At 46.6% G+C, this 20,683-nt stretch overlaps 1 protein-coding gene across 3 annotated transcripts in view; it reads right to left on the bottom strand.

The window, feature by feature from the left end:
- Positions 1 to 16,579, bottom strand: part of DOCK2 (dedicator of cytokinesis 2) — a 430,360-nt gene extending 413,781 nt beyond the window's left edge. For all 3 annotated transcript variants that reach the window (XM_017341248.4, XM_089335066.1, XM_089335065.1), the window contains exon 1: positions 16,446 to 16,579. In XM_017341248.4, the coding sequence (XP_017196737.2) occupies positions 16,446 to 16,488 (43 nt within the window). In that variant the 5' untranslated portion in view covers positions 16,489 to 16,579. The remainder of the gene's footprint in view (positions 1 to 16,445) is intronic.
- Between the last annotated feature and the right edge of the window lie 4,104 nt (positions 16,580 to 20,683).

Raw genomic sequence — 20,683 nt, 5'->3', positions numbered from 1 at the left:
AAATGTGGCCCTTAAAATTCCCCAGAAGTGCCATCTGGGATGCCACATATGCTATCAGAATTTGGGGTGCCATACAATATCACCATATGCTTTTTTTTTTTTTTTTTTTTTTTGACAGGCAGAGTTAGACAGTGAGAGAGTGAGACGGAGAGAAAAGTCTTCCTTTTTCCATTGGTTCACCCCCCAAATGGCCACTACGGCCGGCGCGCTGCGGCCAGCGCACTGCGCCGATCCGAAGCCAGGAGCCAAGTGCTTCCTCCTGGTCTCCCATGTGGGTGCAGAGCCCAAGCACTTGGGCCATCCTCCACTGCCTTCCTGGGCCACAGCAGAGAGCAGGACTGGAAGAGGAGCAACCGGGACAGAATCTGGCGCCCCAACCGGGACTAGAACCTGGTGTGCCAGCACCGCAGGTGGAGGATTAGCCTGGTGAGCCGCGGCACTGGTCCTACCATATGCTTATTAATAAATCCCCAATATTAATAAACCTGAGAGGGTTCTTGCCTAATATTTAGAGAAGAATTCTAAATACCGGCATAAATCAACGAGGCAGCATGGTACATTTTAGGCTTTTATTTAGTGAGAAAGATGCATAAGAGAGTGAGAGCTTTATCTAAGAGAGAGAGGTAAATCTAGGTTCATACTGAGCACCAGGACCAGCCATGTGGAGGAGCATCTAGGCCAGGAAGCCTAGGGTGCCCTGGAGGTGCAGGGCTACAGCCAGCCCCCTCCTGGCAAGAGGCCAGGAAGAAGAGAAGGCCAGGGCACACCTTGTCCCACGCTTTTAACCCACTTCCAAAGGGGAGTGGTTAATTAACTTGATTGGCTGGTGGGCACCCAGGTGTGGCCAGGTAGGGGCATGAGGTCACACAGGGGCATGGCGAAGGCATGGTCTTCCAGCTCACAAACCTAATCAATTTTAGCCTGTATGCCTGCCTACTTCACAATCACTTGACTTAAGAAGATGTCTTGGACAGGTCTTGAAACTGGGTATTGTATATGAAGTTCTGTATTCATTCCAAGGACTAGCTGATATGAAAATGAAACTGACTTTGGCATCTAATTTTTAAGTGTATTTCTGCCCTGCTTGAGAGCTTCTGTTCTCAAAGCTTCATTTGGGGAACAGCAGACATTACTGACAAAGGAAGTGGCTTTGCATACAAATACCCAATTCTGTTAAGTTTGCTAAATGACTAACAGGAAACTTTGAGCCAGAATATCTCAAACAGTTTGATTGCTTATCTGGTCCTCTGGTTGTGTCTGACCTGTATAATAGCAGGTCATCCTCTTCCCCATTCCCTGTAGGTCTGACCATTCCTAACTTTTGAGTGAGGGATAGGGGGAAAAATAGGAGAGAAATATAAGATGGGAAATAAGCAAAAGTTATTGGCTATATAGCCTGCCCCACCCTGGCCATTGCCCACAACTAGGGGAATACTGCCCACAGCGCCCCCAGACCCTTGGCCATTCCCTCAGGTATCCACTGTTAGTAAAACGGCGCAGTCTTATCTGTGGCGCCATCTATGCCCCAGACACCATCCTGGAAGCCAGGTGACCACATGGCCCAACCACAGGAGTCAGCTATACCCACACCCTAATGATATTCACTGCTCCTACTTCCCTGCCTCCCGGCAAACCTCTAACAGGACCTGCTTCCAGCACACATGCTCTCTCTCCTGATCCCTCTCTTGATTACTCTATCGCCCACTCCCCACTGCCTGTGAGGCTTCCTCCACCCGACAATAAACCTTTCCCTTAACTCCAGTGTTTAGTGTTTTGTGGCGGCCTTACACCCGCTCCAGTTTCCCTCAGCAAAGAGGTCTGTCACTGTCTCTGTGCCTGGAGAATAGGGGCACATTCCCCATGGAAAACTTGACATCTGTCTCCATAAAAATACAAAACTCAGGGGCCAAGGGTAACAGTCTGTTTACTGAGAAGCCCACTGCTACCAAACACAGAGATCAAAGAGGTGTTTCTAGGTATTGGGACGAACTGGGGTTGTGGACTCCAACTAAGACTCTTGTGTGGGACATCCCAGGTTGGCAAGCCACCAGAACAACTATTTTGTGCTGGACAAGTTTTCCAACAACCCTGAAAATCTAATCCATCAATTAGTCACCAATTCTACCATAACATACTAAAGTATTTTGCTTACTAGGAGTCTAAAACAAGAGAAATAAGATAAAAGTAAACACCATTGCCAGCACTGCAGACCAGTGAAACAACTAGGGTGGGGTCTCTGTGTTCTGTGCCATGTTAGGTGATAAGCTTATTTCTTTTAAATTTACAGAGGAGGAAACTGAGACACAGACAGCAGACACAACTTACCTGTCCAATAAGATAGATGGATGATAATCAGACAAATAGATGATAAATAGGTACATAGATATGTAGATAGATAAATCCATAAGTCTGAATTCTGTCCACAGTACACACTTTCCCCATGAAAATGGCAAACATTTATTGACCACATTTTTTTTTTTTTTTTTTTTGACAGGCAGAGTGGACAGTGAGAGAGAGAGACAGAGAGAAAGGTCTTCCTTTGCCGTTGGTTCACCCTCCAATGGCCGCTGTGGCTGGCGCACTGCGCTGATCCGAAGCCAGGAGCCAGGTGCTTCCTCCTGGTCTCCCATGCGGGTGCAGAGCCCAAGCACCTGGGCCATCCTCCACTGCACTCCCTGGCCACAGCAGAGAGCTGGACTGGAAGAGGAGCAACTGGGACAGAATCCAGCGCCCCGACCGGGACTAGAACCCGGTGTGCCGGCGCCACAGGCGGAGGATTAGCCTTATTAAGCCATGGCGCCGGCCATTGACCACATTTTCTTACGGTTTGAATATTCACCCTGCCCAAATTCATGCAGGAGTTTAAACCCCAAAGTCATAAGTTAAGGGTCCTAAGAGGGTAGACACTTAAACCACTCATCATGTTTAGAGGTGGGGCATTTGGAGAGTGACTCAGATTACATTAAGTCATCAGGATGGAATCACCATGACTAAACTGATGGCTTTATAAGGAGAGAGAGTAACCACAGACTGACTGAGACAGATACTCTCTATCTCTTGACACGTGGTGCGCTACTCCACCTTGGAACTCTGGGGAGCAAGGACACTGTTACTGGAGACCAAATCAGTGTGGCCCCCCCGATCTTGGACTGTGAACCTTCAGAACTGTGGGCCAAAATAAACCTCTCACCTTCATAAAGTTAGCCTGCTTTGGGTATTTCATTATGGTAACAAAACACGGACTAATACATATATTATATCCAAGCACACACTCCATGATTTTTCACTGCCTATTCATGTGAGCATTGACTTTGTGCTACATACTGCTCTGGGTACTGGGGCTACCATGATAAATGAAACAAACAAAATGCCTAGCACTTTCCTTGAATCAGCTCATTTAATCTTCACAGTTACACCCCAAGGTAATACCCTCCACGTCACATAAAATAAACTAAAAGAGAGGTTCAGGAACATGCCCATAGCCACATAGAAAGTGGTAGAGGGGCTGGCGCCATGGCACAGTAGGTTAATCCTCTGCCTGCGGCACCTGCATCCCATATGGGTGCCCTTCTAGTCCCGGCTGCTCCTCTTCCAATCCAGATCTCTGCTATGGCCTGGGAAAGCAGTAGAAGATGGCCCAAGTCCTTGGGCCTTTGCACCCACATAGGAGACCGGGAGGAGGCACCTGGCTCCTGGCTTCAGATTGGCACAGCTCCGGCCATTGTGGCCCTTTGGTGAGTGAGCCAACGAACGGAAGACGTTTCTCTCTGTCTCTCCCTCTCACTGTCTGTAACTCTACCTCTCAAGTAAATAAATAAAATCTTAAAAAAAAGGAAAGAAAGTGGTAGAAAGTGGGTTCAAGTCCAGAGTGGAGTCTAAGGACCTTGCTTCCCTGATCAGCCATGCCTGATGTCTCACCTTATTTACAATATATACACTGAACTTGTTTATGTCTTTTCTTTCTCTCCAGTCTCAGATAAGGTAGAGACCACTTCTGTCATGTTGACTACTGAATTCCCAATGCTGAGAGCAGTATTTGGCCCACGGCAGAAGTGAAATCAATATTTACTGAGCTTTTAATAAATACTTGTTGGTCTGAAGGGATGTGAATGAACAAGTAAGGCAAATGTGTCCCTTCTGGCCATGCTGTCTCTTGAATTTCTCAAGATTGCTTCAAGAGATGCTGACCCAGCTGGGTTGCCAATTTTGATGACAGCCATCAAGTGCCCTGTGACCCTTCAAGATGGATCCATACCTCATTGGAGGGCTTGCCATTTGCTGTCACCTTTGAAAACAAAAACTTCAGCCAACATCAAGTGTTAATAGAATTTGGACAAGTGGCCATAGAAAAGGAACAAAAACAATAACACAAAAACAGAATGTAATTGCCCAGAGATCACTTCTCCAGACCTGGAGCCGGGCTTTGCAGTCTTCACAGCAGGGAGAAATGAAACTAGCCAACAAACGCACCTTGCAATCAACTGAAATGTACTAATTCAAATGCACCAGCGGTGTGCCTGCAGTCCCTGGACAAGGCATGACGGCTCAGCCCACATGTCATTGCATCAGGGAGGGCAACTGTGAAGACCCAGCAGAGCTCAAACCTGGTGCAAGTCAGCAGTGAATGAGACAAGAGAATCATAGCCAGAGGGGCCCAAGGAGGGAAGGGGTGGGGCCCCTTCAGCAGTTGGAAGAGACCAGAGAACGGCTAATCCCTACTGAACACTTTCCACGTCCCTGACACCATTTCAAGGGCTTTATTTTTGTGATGGGTGTAATTATCAATATTTCTGCTTTACTGATGAGAAAACTGAGGTAGTATAAGATTAAGGGAGGAGCTCAAGGTGCCACAGCGAGGAAGAAGGGGAGCCAGAATTTCAGTGCAGACAGGCTAACTCCAGAGCAAACACACTCAGCCTCAACACCATCTGCCCCCTGCTCATCGAAAGATGTATTTAGCACCTGCCCTATGTCAGGAGCTTTGAGCCCCTCACTGGATCATGAAAACAACTTATGTGCTGCATCTTTTTTTTTTTTTTTTTTTTTTTTTTCAAAAAATAGGTTCATTTTATTTACTTGAAAGGCAGCATGATAGAGAGGGACAGACAGAGACAGAGGAGAAAGATCTTCCATCTGCTGATTCCAGGAGCCTGGAACTCCATCTGGATCTCCCACAGGGGTAGCGGAGGTCCAGGTACTTGGGCCATCTTCTGTTGCTTTCCTGAGCCATCATCCATTGCCTACCCAGGTTCATTATCAGGGAGCCAGATTGGAAACAGAGCAAGAGGGACTCACCAGCACTCTGATATGAGACGCCAGCACTGCAAACAACAGCTTAATAAACAGCAGTGCCACAATGCTGGGCCCTATGTGCTGCATCATACTGTCGATCTTTAGTGAGTCAAAGTGACAACAGGAGGAAAGTTAGGATTCCAGTGAGTTCTCTAAAATCCTGAACTGGAGACGATGTTGTTTCTCAAGAGACATATTTGCTTGTACCAACTTGAGGTGAGGTGGGAGCAGGTTGCAACTAGAATCTATAGATAGAGGCCAGGGATCCTGCCAAGATTTCTACAATACACAGGAAAGTCCCATCACAAAGAATTACCTGACCCACATCATCAGGAATGCTCTTGCTGATAAATCCTGCTCTAAAATATCATACTAGGCTTTCACTCTCTCTTTTCCAGTACTCCTACTGGCACAGACACAAACACACACACACACACACACATACACATTCACATACACACACATACACACACACTCTAGGGTTGGAAGAGAGGCTTTATGATGAACGGCTTCATAATGAAATCAATCAAATCAGCCCTCCACTCCCAAATGCAGAGGGTTTCTTACAGTCTGTTGGATCCCTCCAAATAGAGAGATAGAGAAGACAGATGAAGCTGAAGAGACAACATGAACACACAACAAACAACAAGCCATTTTAAAACCGAAACACTAAACTGTAAGCCACAGCAGCCAGCTAAGGGCCATCAGGAAGAGAGGCCATGTGAAAGAAGTGAGACTGGAAAGTAGCAGAGGACAGGCAAAAGAAAGGGCCATAGTGAGCCCCTCAGCAGGTGTATGGGATAGGCAGTGATAAGTGCAGAGAGGAGGGAGGAGAAATCAACTTGATTTTGTGATGGACAAGGCAGGGCCAACTTAATGGTGTCCCAACTTAATGGTGTCCTGACTGGAAACTGGTAGGCTTGGTTCAGTGGCCAACTATAGGTGTCTAGTGTTTGGTGAAGAGATCAGTAGGATTCCATTCATGACTGTGGTGCTCTTTGGGATTATGGCCTCCTGATAGGGAAGGGGCTGGGTTGCAAAGACAATGGGAAGATGAAGGCAAGATGGAACACTCAGTCCATCTGAATCATATGAGACCCCCGGAAAAAATCTTCCTCCCTTAATCTCCCTCCTCCTGTCCACCCATCCATGCATCCATCCACATATCCACCCATCCAGCCATCCATACGGTCAACTACTCATGTGTACCTGCTCTCTGTTGGACACTATGCACTGGAGAATAGCATCCTGGGGTTCAGGAACATCAATACTAATAATAGTTCTTCCTGCTGCCTCATGCAGAAAGAGTGATTCCTACTAGACTGTAAGCTTCCTAAAGGCGGTGACTCTGGATCCAATATTCAGCTCAGGACTAGTACATAGCATGAACTGATCTGAATAGGTAGTAAGAATTGCTTTCTGACCGTTGGTACTTTCAAGATCCAAGAATTCACACACTGGAAAGAAAATCTCAGCTATGTCTACTGTATTCAAATGTTTACAAATAGTTACTGAGCACATTTTACCAGAGACCTCAACTGGCTTCCTTGAATGGGCTTTGATGAAATAGTAATGCAAAACTGCCCACATGCTAATTTAGTGGGAAGAAGAGACTTATGTTACATAACAACTTGGTTCTTTGACCTGTCACAATCCTGCAATGAGGTTGGATGGATTAAAGTTGACCCCCAATAGAGCTCTGCACTCAAACAATGCACAACTGGAAGGTCTCTGTGCCTCAGTTCCCTGATCTGTGAAATTAAGATTAAAGCACCAATTTTTCAGTCTGATTCTACACTTGATCTTAGCCAAAAGGCTGAGAAACGATCAATCTGATTCTGAAAGTTAAACATGGCACACAAACCTTTGTAAATATACAATGCTGTTAAAAAAAAAAAAAAAAACAGTGAGGTAATGGCACTATTTTTGAAAACACTGGTCACCACTTAGATCAAGAATTTAACTATAGGGGCTGGTGCTGTGGCACAGTGGGTTGAAGCCCTGGCCTGAAGCACAGGCATCCCATATGGGCACCGGTTCTAGTCCCGGCCAGCTGCTCCTCTTATGATCCAGCTCTCTGCTATGGCCTGGGATAGCAGTAGAAGATGGCCCAAGTCCTTGGGCCCCTGCACCTACATGGGAGACCCGGAAGAAGCTCCTGGCTCCTTTGGATCGGCATAGCTCCAGCCGTTGTGGCCATCTGGGGAGTGAACCAGCAGATGGAAGACCTCTCTCTTTGTCTCTACCTCTCTCTCTAACTCTGTATTTCAAATAAATAAAATAAATCTTAAAAAAAAAAAAAGATTTTAACTATAGAGGTCTATATGCAATTCCCAGTCACCCTTGACTCCACTGTTCTCTCATACCCATGACCAATCCATAAGAAGAATGGATTTGCTTCATTTGCTCCAGAAACAACATATATATCCAGACCTGAGCTCAGGACTATCTCCACTGTCCCCTCCCTGGGGTGAGCCACCACCATCTCTGTCTAGGTTTTTGCAGTAGCTACCTAACTGGTCTCCCTGCTAGCATATATATTGTCCCTTTATTGTTCACCATAAAACTCCTAGAACAATCCTTTTAAAACATGAGACATCATTCTAGAATTCTGCTCCAAACCCTGCGATGCCCTACCCTTCCTTCCATGAAGGGTATCAGCCAAGGTCCTTACCATATCTCTAAGGTACCAGTGGATATAACTGCTCTCTCTTCTGCCCCTGGCTTACCCTAATCCAGCAACACTGGCCTCTCACATATCAGAGAGGCTTCCTCTTCAGGACCTTGGCACTGGCTGTTCTTTCTGTCTGGAATATTCTTTCCTAAGACAACTCGCTCACTGTCACACCAGTGAGGCACGAGTAAAATTCTGCTTTCCAAGCAAATCCTCAGGGTTCAGCTGACATGAGGGGTGCACTTCTGCAGAAGTTCAACATGCCAGTGAGGCTGTCTTTAGGGCTGACGTTGCCACCACTAAATCCAACCTAACAAATACCTGCCGGACATCTGCTCTGCTCAGACCTTGTGCTGGGTCCAGTGGCATCCAGGCAGGTTACACTGTCCACCATGTCTCCTACCACCCTCCTATTTGCAGCTTTGACCTAAAGAACCATATGTTGTCAGGGAACTCTGAATGCCCTGGAGCTACGCCTGAAGGGAGGTCTGGGAAAGTATCCCAGTCACTTGTCAGTCATAGCCCCCTCCAGCCCCAGCTTCTACCACTGCAAATTTAAACCAACACAGAAGCTGATGATGTCCTGCTTGGAGCAGGGGACAAGGGATGATTTTCGCCAAGGAGAACTAAAACCAGACTAGACTTAAGCAGTTCACCAACCCAGCCTGACTGCTTTTCAATTCATACCAATTAAAGGAAGTGGGAAGAAGAGAGAAAGTGCCTATTAAAGGGAACACTTGTGGTGTCTCTGCTCACATATGCTGTTGGACTTGGAGTGTGACACCCACATGTAATTGACTATTAAATTAAAGGCCTATTGTGGTGGCTGTTCCTCGCCACCGCCAGAGAATTAGGCAGGCTGCCCGCAGCTTGCCTTGACCGAGGAGGGGAAAGTGCACCACCTGCCACTCAGCCTTCCCCAAACCCGGGGGACAATCAGGCGCGGTGTGAAGCCCAGTCCAAGCAGGGTCTCACTTTATTGTAAAAGGGAGGTGTATAATGGTACAGAGTGGGATGAGCAGATGTGGGCAAGGGCTGGGGTGTTGTGATGCAAAAGCCACTCCTATTATACCACCTTAATGATCCTTAGGCAGAAGCGCCCTGGGGCTGGGGTGTTTGCTACCAGGGATTTGAAACTTAAAGTCAGGTTTTCAAATTCAAGGCAGGCTCAGGAAGTTCCTCTAGGCCTCTCTGGATTCAGCATCCCCCACATCTCCCCCTTATTGTTTTAACACGCGGTCCCTGTCTTAGGTTGCCCCCAGCCGTCCTTGTCCTTACCCGTCATTGGTAACCCAGGCCGCTTGGCCACGAGCCCTGTCTTAGGTTTGCACAGGACACTGGGTGCTTTACCTGTCTTGGGGTGTCGCATGACTTGTAATTATGGGAGTGTGGTGAGCCTTCTCCACCACCTGTCTTAGGTTGTTCTGGTCCATTCGGAATCTTACCCGTCATTGGCAATGTGGAGAGCACCGGGGGGCGCTTCCCCAGTTTAAGGGATTGTAGCCCTCTGTGGCTACCAGCCTCTGGTAGTGAACCTCAACCTGTCTTACCCTTGTTGCCTCTATGAGCTGTTGTATAAACTGTATAAGTCTATTCATTATGCATGGGCCGATAGCAAGGATTAAAAGCAGGGCAAGAAGCAGTCCAAGAAGAGGGAGGAGGTAGGGCAAGAGTCCATTAAGGCCTGTCTTGTAGTGTTTTGATGATCACGTTTGGGTCATCAAATCCCCTATAACTGGGCTAGGCACTTATTGTCAGGATCACAGTGAAGAGTAGCGCCCGCATCATCACCTGCCTCTAGATCTCCATCCATTTCTGGAAGAGGAAAGACAAGGGGATCTCCCTCAGGGGCAAACCCCTCCCTGGGTGGGTTGTTACTTGTATCGGATATAGGCCTGATATTTCTGGCAGGTATCCAAATCGGAGTCAACTCCCCTATGGGGAACACACAGCCAAATCCTCTTCCCAACTGAATCAGTGGGTCAGGCCCTCTCCAGAGTGGGGTGAGAGGGTCTCTCCATCTAAGGAGCATCTGTGGTTTAGGGGTTAAATGTCTCCAATGTTTTTGGAACCTTGATTCCCTTTACCCTTTTGAAAAATTTAAAATATTGATGGTAAACAAGGCCTTATGTAACTGTAGATGGGGGGTAGCCACTCCCCCTTTTTGTTTTAATAACTGTTTTTTGAGGTATTGAGGGTTTTTTTTCACCATAGCCTGTTCCTGTGGGTTGTGAGGAATTTTAGTAGAGTGTTGAATTATTTTACGTCTTGGCAGTACTTTTAATTTAAACATTTTGATTGGTTATTATCTCTGTAATATGAGAGGTATATCTTTTGACATCTCCAGGGGCCCTTTTGGAGATACCAAAAGTTTAGAGAATTTAGAACTTTGATTTTTAGAAAGTTTATTAAAGGTGCCAAGAGAACTTAGAGTATTTGGTTAGAATAGAATTTTTTAACATTCTGAAATGACAGTTATTTATTTAATTAGGGAGATTTTAACACCTTTAGACCAGATTTGATGATATTTATGTAGCTTTTTAAGACTTAATTTTTTTATTAATTTAAACTGAGACAGTAGAGTATACAATAGATTACCTTGGCAGAACATGAATTTTATGTTTTTTGTTGTTGAATAAACCAGAAATAAAAACCTTGAACATAAGAGCACACAAAATCCTCACATAACTCAGAACTATTTAACAGAGTTAACAAGAGCTTACAGGACCTAAATCTAGAAATGGCAGAGTAACCGATTAAGTAGACACTGTTAAAAAGAGACACTACAGATTTTGCAAAAACAGATCTGTAAAAGAAACAAGTTTAAAGCATATCAAGGACATGTAAAGACTTGCATACACAGAATTAAAACCACTTTAGCTGGAAAGCAAAAACATGAATACAACATCAGTCTGACATCATTTACAACATTTTAATACATTTTGTAAAATTTGAAGTGACTCAAACAGTTGTTACTTTAACAAATTTAGAGTCCCATCCTTTGAGAGTTCCAGAGATCCAACTGGAAGTCCCAAAGTTGGTTGACTGCATTTGAGTATTTAAACTGTTAGAGAGTCAAACCGCTCAGCCAAAAACTAGTACGTATAACCTGAGTATTTTAACCAAGGCTGTGGGGTAGATCTGATCAGAGTTAGGTAATTACTCAAACATTAAAGACAGACAAATCCAATAAAACGCGAAACCTTCAAGACACATGCAAACTCTCAGATAAATTAGCTACAGCAGCACAGAAAAGAGCTGATCATCAGTGTAGGAGCCCATTGCTTAGGACAGGGGAACACATCTGAAACAAAGCGGCAGGGAATGAGACTTCTCTAGGGCTGGAGGAAAAGTTCTATGAACTGCAAAGACTCATCAGGTTGGATTAATGGATTGAGGCTCTTGTTTTCTTAGGTAAGGCCAGTTTCCTTCCCCACTCCTAGTGAGGAGGGCATTGAATTGTAAATGGAGAGAAAAAAGCAGCCCTAGGGAATGCTCTTCCTAGAGACATCTGGCCATGCCTGTCTATTAGCTTTGGCCGATTTCTGTATTTCTCCTTGTAATATCGCACCCATTTAATGAATTGTGGGCCACTGAGAGTAGCCTTTGCGCAATCAAGCCAATCCTTAGGCACACAGGGGTGATATGCTATGTCCTGAAGGAGAGTAAGCGCCCATGGTGAATTGGGGCCGTCCTCAGCAACCGCCTTGCGGAGCTCCTTGAGGTCTTTGGCCTCCCAGGGGTACCATGCTTGCAGCCTGGCTCCCCCAGGCTCTAAGTTGACCGGGAAGGCCTGGATTTTAGCTGGTGCCAGTCGTGAATTGCCCCCTCTGGCCTGAGGAGAACGGAGAACGAGGGGGGCGATCCAATGCACACGCCCAATCCCCTCCAGGATCTCACCACGACTTGAGGTCGCCCGTCCCCACCTCAGCCGCCACTTGCAGAACAAAGGAGGCAGGAAGTTCCCTTTGTCCCTGAGCCCTTTCAGGGGGAAGGGGAGCTGTGGCTGTAGGCACATCTATGCCTGCCTCCCTTGGCCCTGCCTTCCTCAGGCTCAGAGCGGCTCGCTGTTTCCTAAAGTCAGCCCAGGCTTCTTCCTCCCTGTGCTCTTTCTCTGTGGCCGACACCTGATCCAGCCCACCCTCCGGGCAACAATGGGGTGAGCCCTTTTCCAACCCCCGGGAAGGCCGAACAGGACCTAAGGCTCCCGACACAAGGCCCTTATCATCTCCCTGTTGCTGGGAGAATGCCTTAGCAGCATCCCTGCAGGCTGGGGAGGAGGCTTCACCACCTGGTTCCCTTACTGGGGGAAGCAGGCCCTCCGGGTGAAATGAGGCTTTGAGAGCAGAGACGGTAGGGAAGAACCCCAGCCGGAGGGGCAATCCCCAAATGTTTTTTTCTATCTATGGCTATTTTCTCAACCCTTGCCCATGTGGTCCAGGAAAAGTGTTCCAAGCCTCTGGACCTGAGCATGAGGCGCAAGGCCTTCAGGGCTGGGTCATTTCTCGCTGAAGTTGCATTACCGATATTTTTAGGGTTTCACTTACCCCGACAAACCGCTTGGCCTCGGCCGGACGTTCTGGTCGTGCCCCATGTGCCCCATGTTGGGCACCAGCTGCAGTGACTGTTCCTTGCCACCACCGAAGAATTAGGCAGGCTGCCCACAGCTTGCCTTGACCGAGGAGGGGAAAGTGCGCCACCTGCCACTCAGCCTTCCCCAAACCCGGGGGACAATCAGGCGCGGTGTGGAGCCCAGTCCAAGCAGGGTCTCACTTTATTGTAAAAGGGAGGTGTATATATAGCTGAGGTACAGAGCGGATGGTACAGAGTGGGCTGGGGTGTTGTGATGCAAAAGCCACTCCTATTATACCACCTTAATGATCCTTAGGCAGAAGTGCCCTGGGGCTGGGGTGTTTGCTACCAGGGATTTGAAACTTAAAGTCAGGTTTTCAAATTCAAGGCAGGCTCAGGAAGTTTCTCTAGGCCTCTTCTTCGGATTCAGAGTCCCCCACAGCCTATGAGCTTTATAAAACCACAACAATGAGTGCAAAGGTTCAGAAACTAGAAGAGTACTGTGGTGATGACATAGTCATTTCAAAATACAGCAGCAATTACAAGCATGTTGATCTCAGGAGCTTAGAAAACACAAACTGTCATCAAAGCTCATTCAAACACATCCATGACAATTGGGACCAAGATGGCCATCTAAGCATTAGGATGATATTCACATATGAACTTAAACAAACAGCCCAGCAGGTATTTCAGAACAATCATAAGCTGATGAAGAATCAGAAAGTGGGAAGCCCAGGCACCTAAGAATGAGCAATAAATAGGTAAGAATTAAGACTTCCAACTCACGTGTTTCTGTCACAGCAGACTAATTTCTGGGGACCAGTCCAAATATACAGTCAGCCTCCATCTCAAATATGTATGTATGAAAATGCTTACAAGTTGGGGCCAGCGTTGTGGTTTAGCAGTTTAAGCATCTGCCTGCAACGCCGACATCCCATATGGGCAAGGGTTTGAGACCCAGCTGCTCCACTTCCCATCCAGCTCCTCGCTAATGGCTTGGGAAAGCAGCAAAAGACATCCCACGTGTTTGGGCCCCTGTACCCACACGGGAGACCCTAAAGAAACTCTGAGCTCCTGGCTTCAGCCTGGCACAGCCCAGGTGTTGTCATTTAGGGGGTGAACCAGGGGATGTAAGATCCCTCTCTCCCCGTCTCTTCCTCTCTCTATATATAACTCTGTCTTTCGAATACATAAAAAATAAATCTTGTTTAAAAAATCCTTCCAAGCATTTTCTGTGGAATCCTTTTCCCTGCTGCTCCCCGGAGCAAGTCATCCAATTTACTCCTTCCAATATCCTCATTCATAGAAAGTTCCTCTATCTGTACATATCACATTTACAATTTATATGTTTACTGATTTATCTACTTATTTTTTGTCTTCCTGATAAACTATAAGTTCCCAAAGAATTAGGCATTGCACTGGACTAATTCTAGTAACCTGGCCAGGGGTTTACATGAGTCTCACCCTGGCTGCCCACCGACAGCAAGATAACAAGGGAGCTGGCGATTACCTGTGATGAAGCAGCTACTGGTGAGCCCAGCCCTCCAGACCCGCCAGCACCAGCAGCCCTGTCTAGCAGGCCTTAAGAAGAAGAGCTGCCACATGCTCTGATGAGGAATGGGAACAGGAAAGTGTCCAGAGACCTCCAAGTCCTCCCCACTCCAATCCCTTATGCAGCGTCAGCTCCTCGTCTTCCTCCAAGACCCCATAATCATTGCTTCAAATAATCTTCATAAAAGAAAGCTTTGCTATAGCGAAGCATTAGTAGCTGGACTTCAAAGTAAGAAAACCGGAGCACAGATTAATCTGCAAATCGTAATTCTATCAGAGCTGGAACCTGGCCTTCACAATCTCAAGCCACTTTCTCTTCTTTCTGTTGTGTGACTCCAGTCCCCTGTAGGACAACCTAAGCCTCACCTTTCCCTTCCAGCCACACAGAGCCTACAGAGGAGGAGATAACATCCGTGGCTTCCAAAAGTTACCTGCGTGGAGAAGAATCTCTTTAAAGCACAGGCACCTGCCAGGCAGTGCTGATTCCCTCCACACACAACCAGCACACCCTTCACTCCCATAAAGTATTGTTCATAACTAGGCATGGAAAACATCAGCTCCACAAGTCCAAGAAGTCTCTGGGCTGCAGCCTGATAGTTCTCCATCGCTGAGGCCACAGAGGCAGGGTAGCCTCTGCTAGAGAGGGTGAGAAGCTTACTCCTTCCTGTAGCCCCATTCCATCTGAGACATCATGTCCTCAACTGGGCCCAAAAGGGATGTCTAAAAAATAATAACTGATAACATTTCATACAGATTGCTCTGTGTAGCTGCAACTCATTTAGCCCTCCCAGATCCCTGAAAAGTGGGTGCTGTATTATGCCCATTATACAGACAAGGAAACTGAGGCATGGCAAGAGTAAGTGACTTGCCTTATGTCATGGGGTTTGAAACTGTTAGAAGCTGGGATCTAAGAATAGGCCACAGAGCCCGTGTGTTCATAACCACATTATAAGGTCTACACAGCAGCCATGCACACAGCTCTTGTGCAGTGGGTAGGACTCTGTCCCGCTGCTCTCAATCGCCAATTAACTGTCCTAGCTACCCTGGACCACCAACATTGTCCCCTGCGTGCCACCCAGGCATCTGGGCTCTCTGTCCACCCAGCCTCTCTCCATACTGGCTTGAGCATATATCTGCTTATGCCTTTCCTCTTCTTAGAAACTCTCTTATGGCTCCTTACTGCTTACATGGGGGAAGTACAAAATGAAACAAAACAAACAAAAACAAACAAAACCAAAAAAAAACTCCCCAGCCTGGCATTCACAGAAGTCCTCCGCCTTACTGGGGCTCAATCATTCCTTTAAGGCACCCTCCCCTCCAGCCAAGACTTGTGACCAGCTGTTCTGTCCCCACTCAGCTCTCATCTGCTAGACCACTCTGGTCCCTCCACCTGTATGGTCTGCCTTGTTGAACGGTAATATTCCCTTTGTGAATGTTACTAGCCTCACAGCCCAGCTGGGAGGGCCAGCGTCAGAGAAGCTTTCCATTTTACAGATGGGGACACTGAGACCCCATTAAGGATAAGGATTACCAATTGTTCATCTTCAAATGTCCCCCACACCACTTCATCACCAGGACCCCCTGCATCCCAATCACTCTTGGTGCTGGAGTGGCCCCATCAGTGCCTCACTTGTTGAATCTTCCATCTCCAGGGTGGGGACTGCTATCGGCCTGTGTAGCAATCTCCAGAATGAGTTTTAAGCTCACACTGAAGTTTACCAGGGATTGCACCACAGAGGCCACTCAGAGACGCCCTACCTGCTACCACTTCCGCCCGCGCTCGAGCTGGAGGCAGAGGCCTCTGGGAGCTTAGATGGCTGACGCTGACGAGGTCCTGGGGCGCTGAGTGAAGCATCCCGCCTTCCCGCCCTCCAGCCCCCGGCCGGCCCCAGGCTTGCAAGGCCCTGTGGATGCTTGGCCAAGTCAGGGGCCACCTGCCCAAGGAGGAGGAGCAGGCCGCCTGAGGCAGATAGATCCTGTCGCTTAGGAGAGGTGGAGGCAAGCAAGCTGGGCCTTACCGGCCAGGAGAGCCGGACAGCCAGGCCTTCACCAGAGGGGGCCATGGAGTCCACCCCTCGGGCACACAGGCGCTCAGCTTGACCCATGTCGCAGGCGACGACACGCCCGGCAGAGAGGGCGCCGCTGGGCGGGCAGGTGGGCGCCGGCAGGGCACAGCCCGCGGGCTGGAAAGCCCACCTCCTCCCCGGCTGCTCGTTCCCGCCCCGCGGGCCTCAGGCAGCCTGATGCAGCCCCTGTAACCGAGGCATTGACCGCGCCCCAGGTGGCGCAGCATCTTGCCGCCCGCGACCCTCCAGCACCTGCCCGGCTCCGACTGCGGTCCCACGCGCGCACCTACCCACGCCGTGCCGCTCCTTGTCAGTCTTGCGCCAGGGGCCCATGGCTGGGCCGGGGGCCTGCGGGCCTCGCGTCCTCCTGTGGGGAAGCTGACAGGGGGTTGTGAGGCGCTGTGCCGGGCCCCACTTCCTTCCTCTTTTCAAACTCCCTCGCTGGGCCCGCCCTCCTCTCCCCGGGGCTCCCCGCCTTCCTCCCCCTTCCGGAGGCGAGGGACGCTAGAGAAGACTGGGGGTTAGCGGTCCCCCGCAAAACCTGGGGGTCACTCGCAGCCTCTCACCTCCCGGGGCGAGGGGGCAGAAACCTGGCAGAGACCTGGAGCCATCCAGGCCACAACAGTGCAGAATTTTCTGGACTCGTGAGCATAGAGACCAGAGAGACACTCCCGCACCCTACCTCCTTAGTGTGAGATTTGGTGTCAGGCTGAGATTCAAATCAAGACTGGGACAAATTCCTCAACTCATGGAAACTTCAGTCTTCTCAGTCTACAAAATGAGATACTGGAACCTACTTCCTGTGATGATTGTTAGGTCTTAGAGAAAGCAACGTACACAGCAGGTGACAACAAGAGGTAATTCGTAGATTTGTGGGCCCTTTTGGTGACACAAAGCCAATGAAAAATCTGATGAAAGTTCACTACACTCTCCTCTGAAAATAGACAAACACACCATTTCCAGACAAGGCCAAGAGATCAACAGTGCTCTAAGAGCTAGTAGTAGTGGACAGGAAAAGGGACCTCTGTGTTAGGCTAAGGGAGACATTTCTTGCATTTTGTGTTTGCTCTTGGAACAAATGAAACACAAATGTCTCTTTGATCCACAATGATAAGATTAAATTTAAGCCTTTCTGAACTTTCTTAACTCTCACTACCCTTTTCTGCTTTACTCTGTAGTCTTTAAGACAGATGACGCCGTATCACAGCAGGCTGGCAGCTATGACAAAATAGTGATTTTACCTGAATTCTCTCTTTTATAATTCTCTAGTAGCACAAACGAGGTGTTGTCTTTTAGAGAGAACCACTGGGCTAGGCAGAATTCCATCAGAGGACCAGAACCAGTCAACTAGCGAGAGATTGACTTATTGCAAGGAATTCGATTATGCAATTTTAGCCACCTAGGCAAGTCTGCAAAGCAGTACGGCAGGCTGAAAATTTGCAGCAACAGAAACTGAAACTGTTGTCAACAAGTGGAATTTTCTTTTTTTTCAAGAGACCTCAAGTTTTCCTCTTAAGGTATGTCAACTGATTGCATTAGGCTTTCTCCACATTAGTGAAGATAATCTTTACTTAGTAAAGTCAACTGATGGTAGATATTCCTAACATTTACAAAATACTTCACAGCTACACTGAAATTGGTTCAGAAAACTGACCACTGATTGTAACAATACTATAAATCAGGATATACATCAGAGGTTGGCAAATATTTTCTGTAAATGTCCAGATAGTAAATATTTTTAGTCTTTGTATGCTAAGAAGCAAAATCAAGGATATTATATGGGTACTTATTTATAAGGAGAGAAAACAAACTTCCACACTTTTTTATTAATAAAACTCAAAATGACATTAGTCATTGAATATATATTTTTAGTAATACAGATCTGGGAATGAAAAAAAATAAATTTCAAGGAAGAGATAACACTTTAGAGTTCAAAGTTAATGTTCCCTATCATCAAAATTGATTACATATGTTCATCTGTTAATGCTGATCCATAATGACATTTTATAGTTCAGCTTTGGAAGTATTCTTTCACACAGGTGGTATGCAGTAACGGATAAACCTTGTCCCAGAAGAGGTCTGGTTTCTGTCCTTGGCCATTGGAGGTAATCTCGAGGCCCTTGGAATGTCATGATTTGCCTAGAGGTCTTGGGTTACATTGGATAATCTAAAACCATGATTTAATAGTGGAAGTTAACCATGCCATAAAGACCAACGTTGTGGTAGTGGCTTTGGGACACAAGCTATCAATAGATCAGGAGACTAAGATAAACCATGTAGACAGTCATGCCTATCTGATAGAGCCCCAGGAAAAATCCTGGGCACCAAAGTTTCTGTGAGACTTTCTGGGTGGCAGTGCTCCACACCTGTGTCACACCCAAGCAACGCATGGGTGGCAGTACTCCACACCTGTGTCACACACGAGCAACGCATCCTGACTCCCTGTGGAGAGCACAGTGAAAGGGTTTGGTGTTTCTTGCTTTATACAGTCCTTCCCTTGCCTAAACGGAACCTGTATACTTTCCCTATAGTAAATACTAATTAGCCAGTTTCGGTGAGCTCTATGAGTCCTTCTAGCATATTATTTACCTGAGAGTGGTTTGGGGAACCCCTTGAACTTGCAATTGGTGTCAGATATATGCATGTTCTTAGGGACACTGCACTTGCAATTGGTTGTCAGAAGTGACAGCGATGTTGTGTGGGATGATGTTTTCTAAAGTCTGTGGTTGAATATCTCTCACAGTTGACTAAAACTCTCAAAGGATGGCCTTGACAAATACTAATTTCAACCCATGAGCAAAATATCCTAATTAATCACTTTCATTGGTCAGAAGGCAATGAAGTTAACAGAATTCTATTAAATCTTCTCTTGATATTTGCCTTTGGATATACCATTTGATTGCTGATTAATCACTTTCAATTGAAAGTTAAGTGGAAGCTTCCAATTGCATGGATTTTGAAACTTAAAAATCATTTTATACTTGTATCAAAGTCTCAGAAATTCACTGCTAGAACCATAGTTTGAGTTTGGAAAATACATACATTGCAAATTTGTGTGGCAATTGAGATTTCACATTCTGTTTTAACTTCTGATAGCACAGGAAGTGTATAAAGCAGCTTGACATTACCTATGATTCAAACATTAATTTTCATCAAAATGACTTTACTGCAGTACATTTTTGCATATAAATGCTGTTTTGCCCCATAATTTTAGCTGGATTCCATTAAGAAACATTATGAAATCTGCAGAAAAAGCTAATTTGCAAAGTAAATCAGTGCTCAATAATAGTGGTTGAGGGTTGTTCTTCTCATAAGGAAAACTTGTAATCTCAACCCTGAGCTCAAAAACTCTAAACGGCTTATCACTGTTAAACATCAGACTGCTATGTAATCTATAGGGCAATACAAGATATTCAGTTTCTATTTCCAACTAAACTTTACAAAATAGACATGATTAAGTCCAGAAGAGCTAATGAAATTCACCTTTGACACTAGTGGTTCAATACCAATTGATTAATTTAAATATTTTCTACAAAGTACTTTCTGATGACTATCACAATAAATAAACATACGCTTTAAACATATTACATTTTCACATTTTATCAATTTGTCCAGAGAATCTCTTTCTTCTCTATGGACATTTTTATCACAAATAGTTGTAACACATCTTAGCAGATTCTACTTCAGATTGCACTGAATTAGTGTTCCTTCATTTTCTTTGAACATATACTTGCCCATAGTTTTCCCAAACAGATCATTCATAGAAGTTAATCCTCATTCACTTCAAACTCAGCATTGACTCCTCAAATAAACATCAGAGTTGTACTGATAACATCTGCCAACTAGCCAAAAACCAAGGAACACCACTAGAAATCATTTGCCTTGTTTTTAAATCGACTGTTGGTTGGCCGGCGCCATGGCTCACTAGGCTAATCCTCTGCCTTGCGGCGCCGGCACACCAGGTTCTAGTCCCGCTTGGGGCGCCGGATTCTGTCCCGGTTGCCCCTCTTCCAGGCCAGCTCTCTGCTGTGGCCAGGGAGTGCAGTGGAGGATGGCCCAAGTGCTTGGGCCCTGCACCCCATGGGAGACCAGGAGAAGTACCTGGCTCCTGCCATCGGATCAGCACGGTGCGCTGGCCTCAGTGCTCCGGCCGCGGCGGTCATCCAAGGGTGAACCAACGGCAAAGGAAGACCTTTCTCTCTGTCTCTCTCTCTCTCACTGTCCACTCTGCCTGTCAAAATAAATAAATAAATAAATAAAATAAAATAAAATAAAATAAAAATTAAATTGACTGTTGGTGTAGTTCTCAGTGTCCTCAGACTTTCAAGGAATCACTGTCACCAAAACACTGGCAGTCCTAAGGAAGTTTATTTTTTCTAGACCTATTTCATCAGCAACTACAACCAAACATGATTTAATTAATTCACGATTATAATGTCTTCCCGGGGATGGTGCCGTGGCACAGTAGGTTAATCCTCCATCTGCAGCGCCGGCATCCCATATGAATCCCGGTTCTAGTCCTGGCTGC

Source organism: Oryctolagus cuniculus, chromosome 6 (assembly GCF_051225735.1).
Source record: "Oryctolagus cuniculus isolate XC-2025 breed Fujian yellow rabbit chromosome 6, ASM5122573v1, whole genome shotgun sequence".
Classification (NCBI taxonomy): domain Eukaryota; kingdom Metazoa; phylum Chordata; class Mammalia; order Lagomorpha; family Leporidae; genus Oryctolagus; species Oryctolagus cuniculus.
Note: the sequence above shows the minus strand (reverse complement) of the source record. Positions and strands in the feature narration are given on the sequence as shown.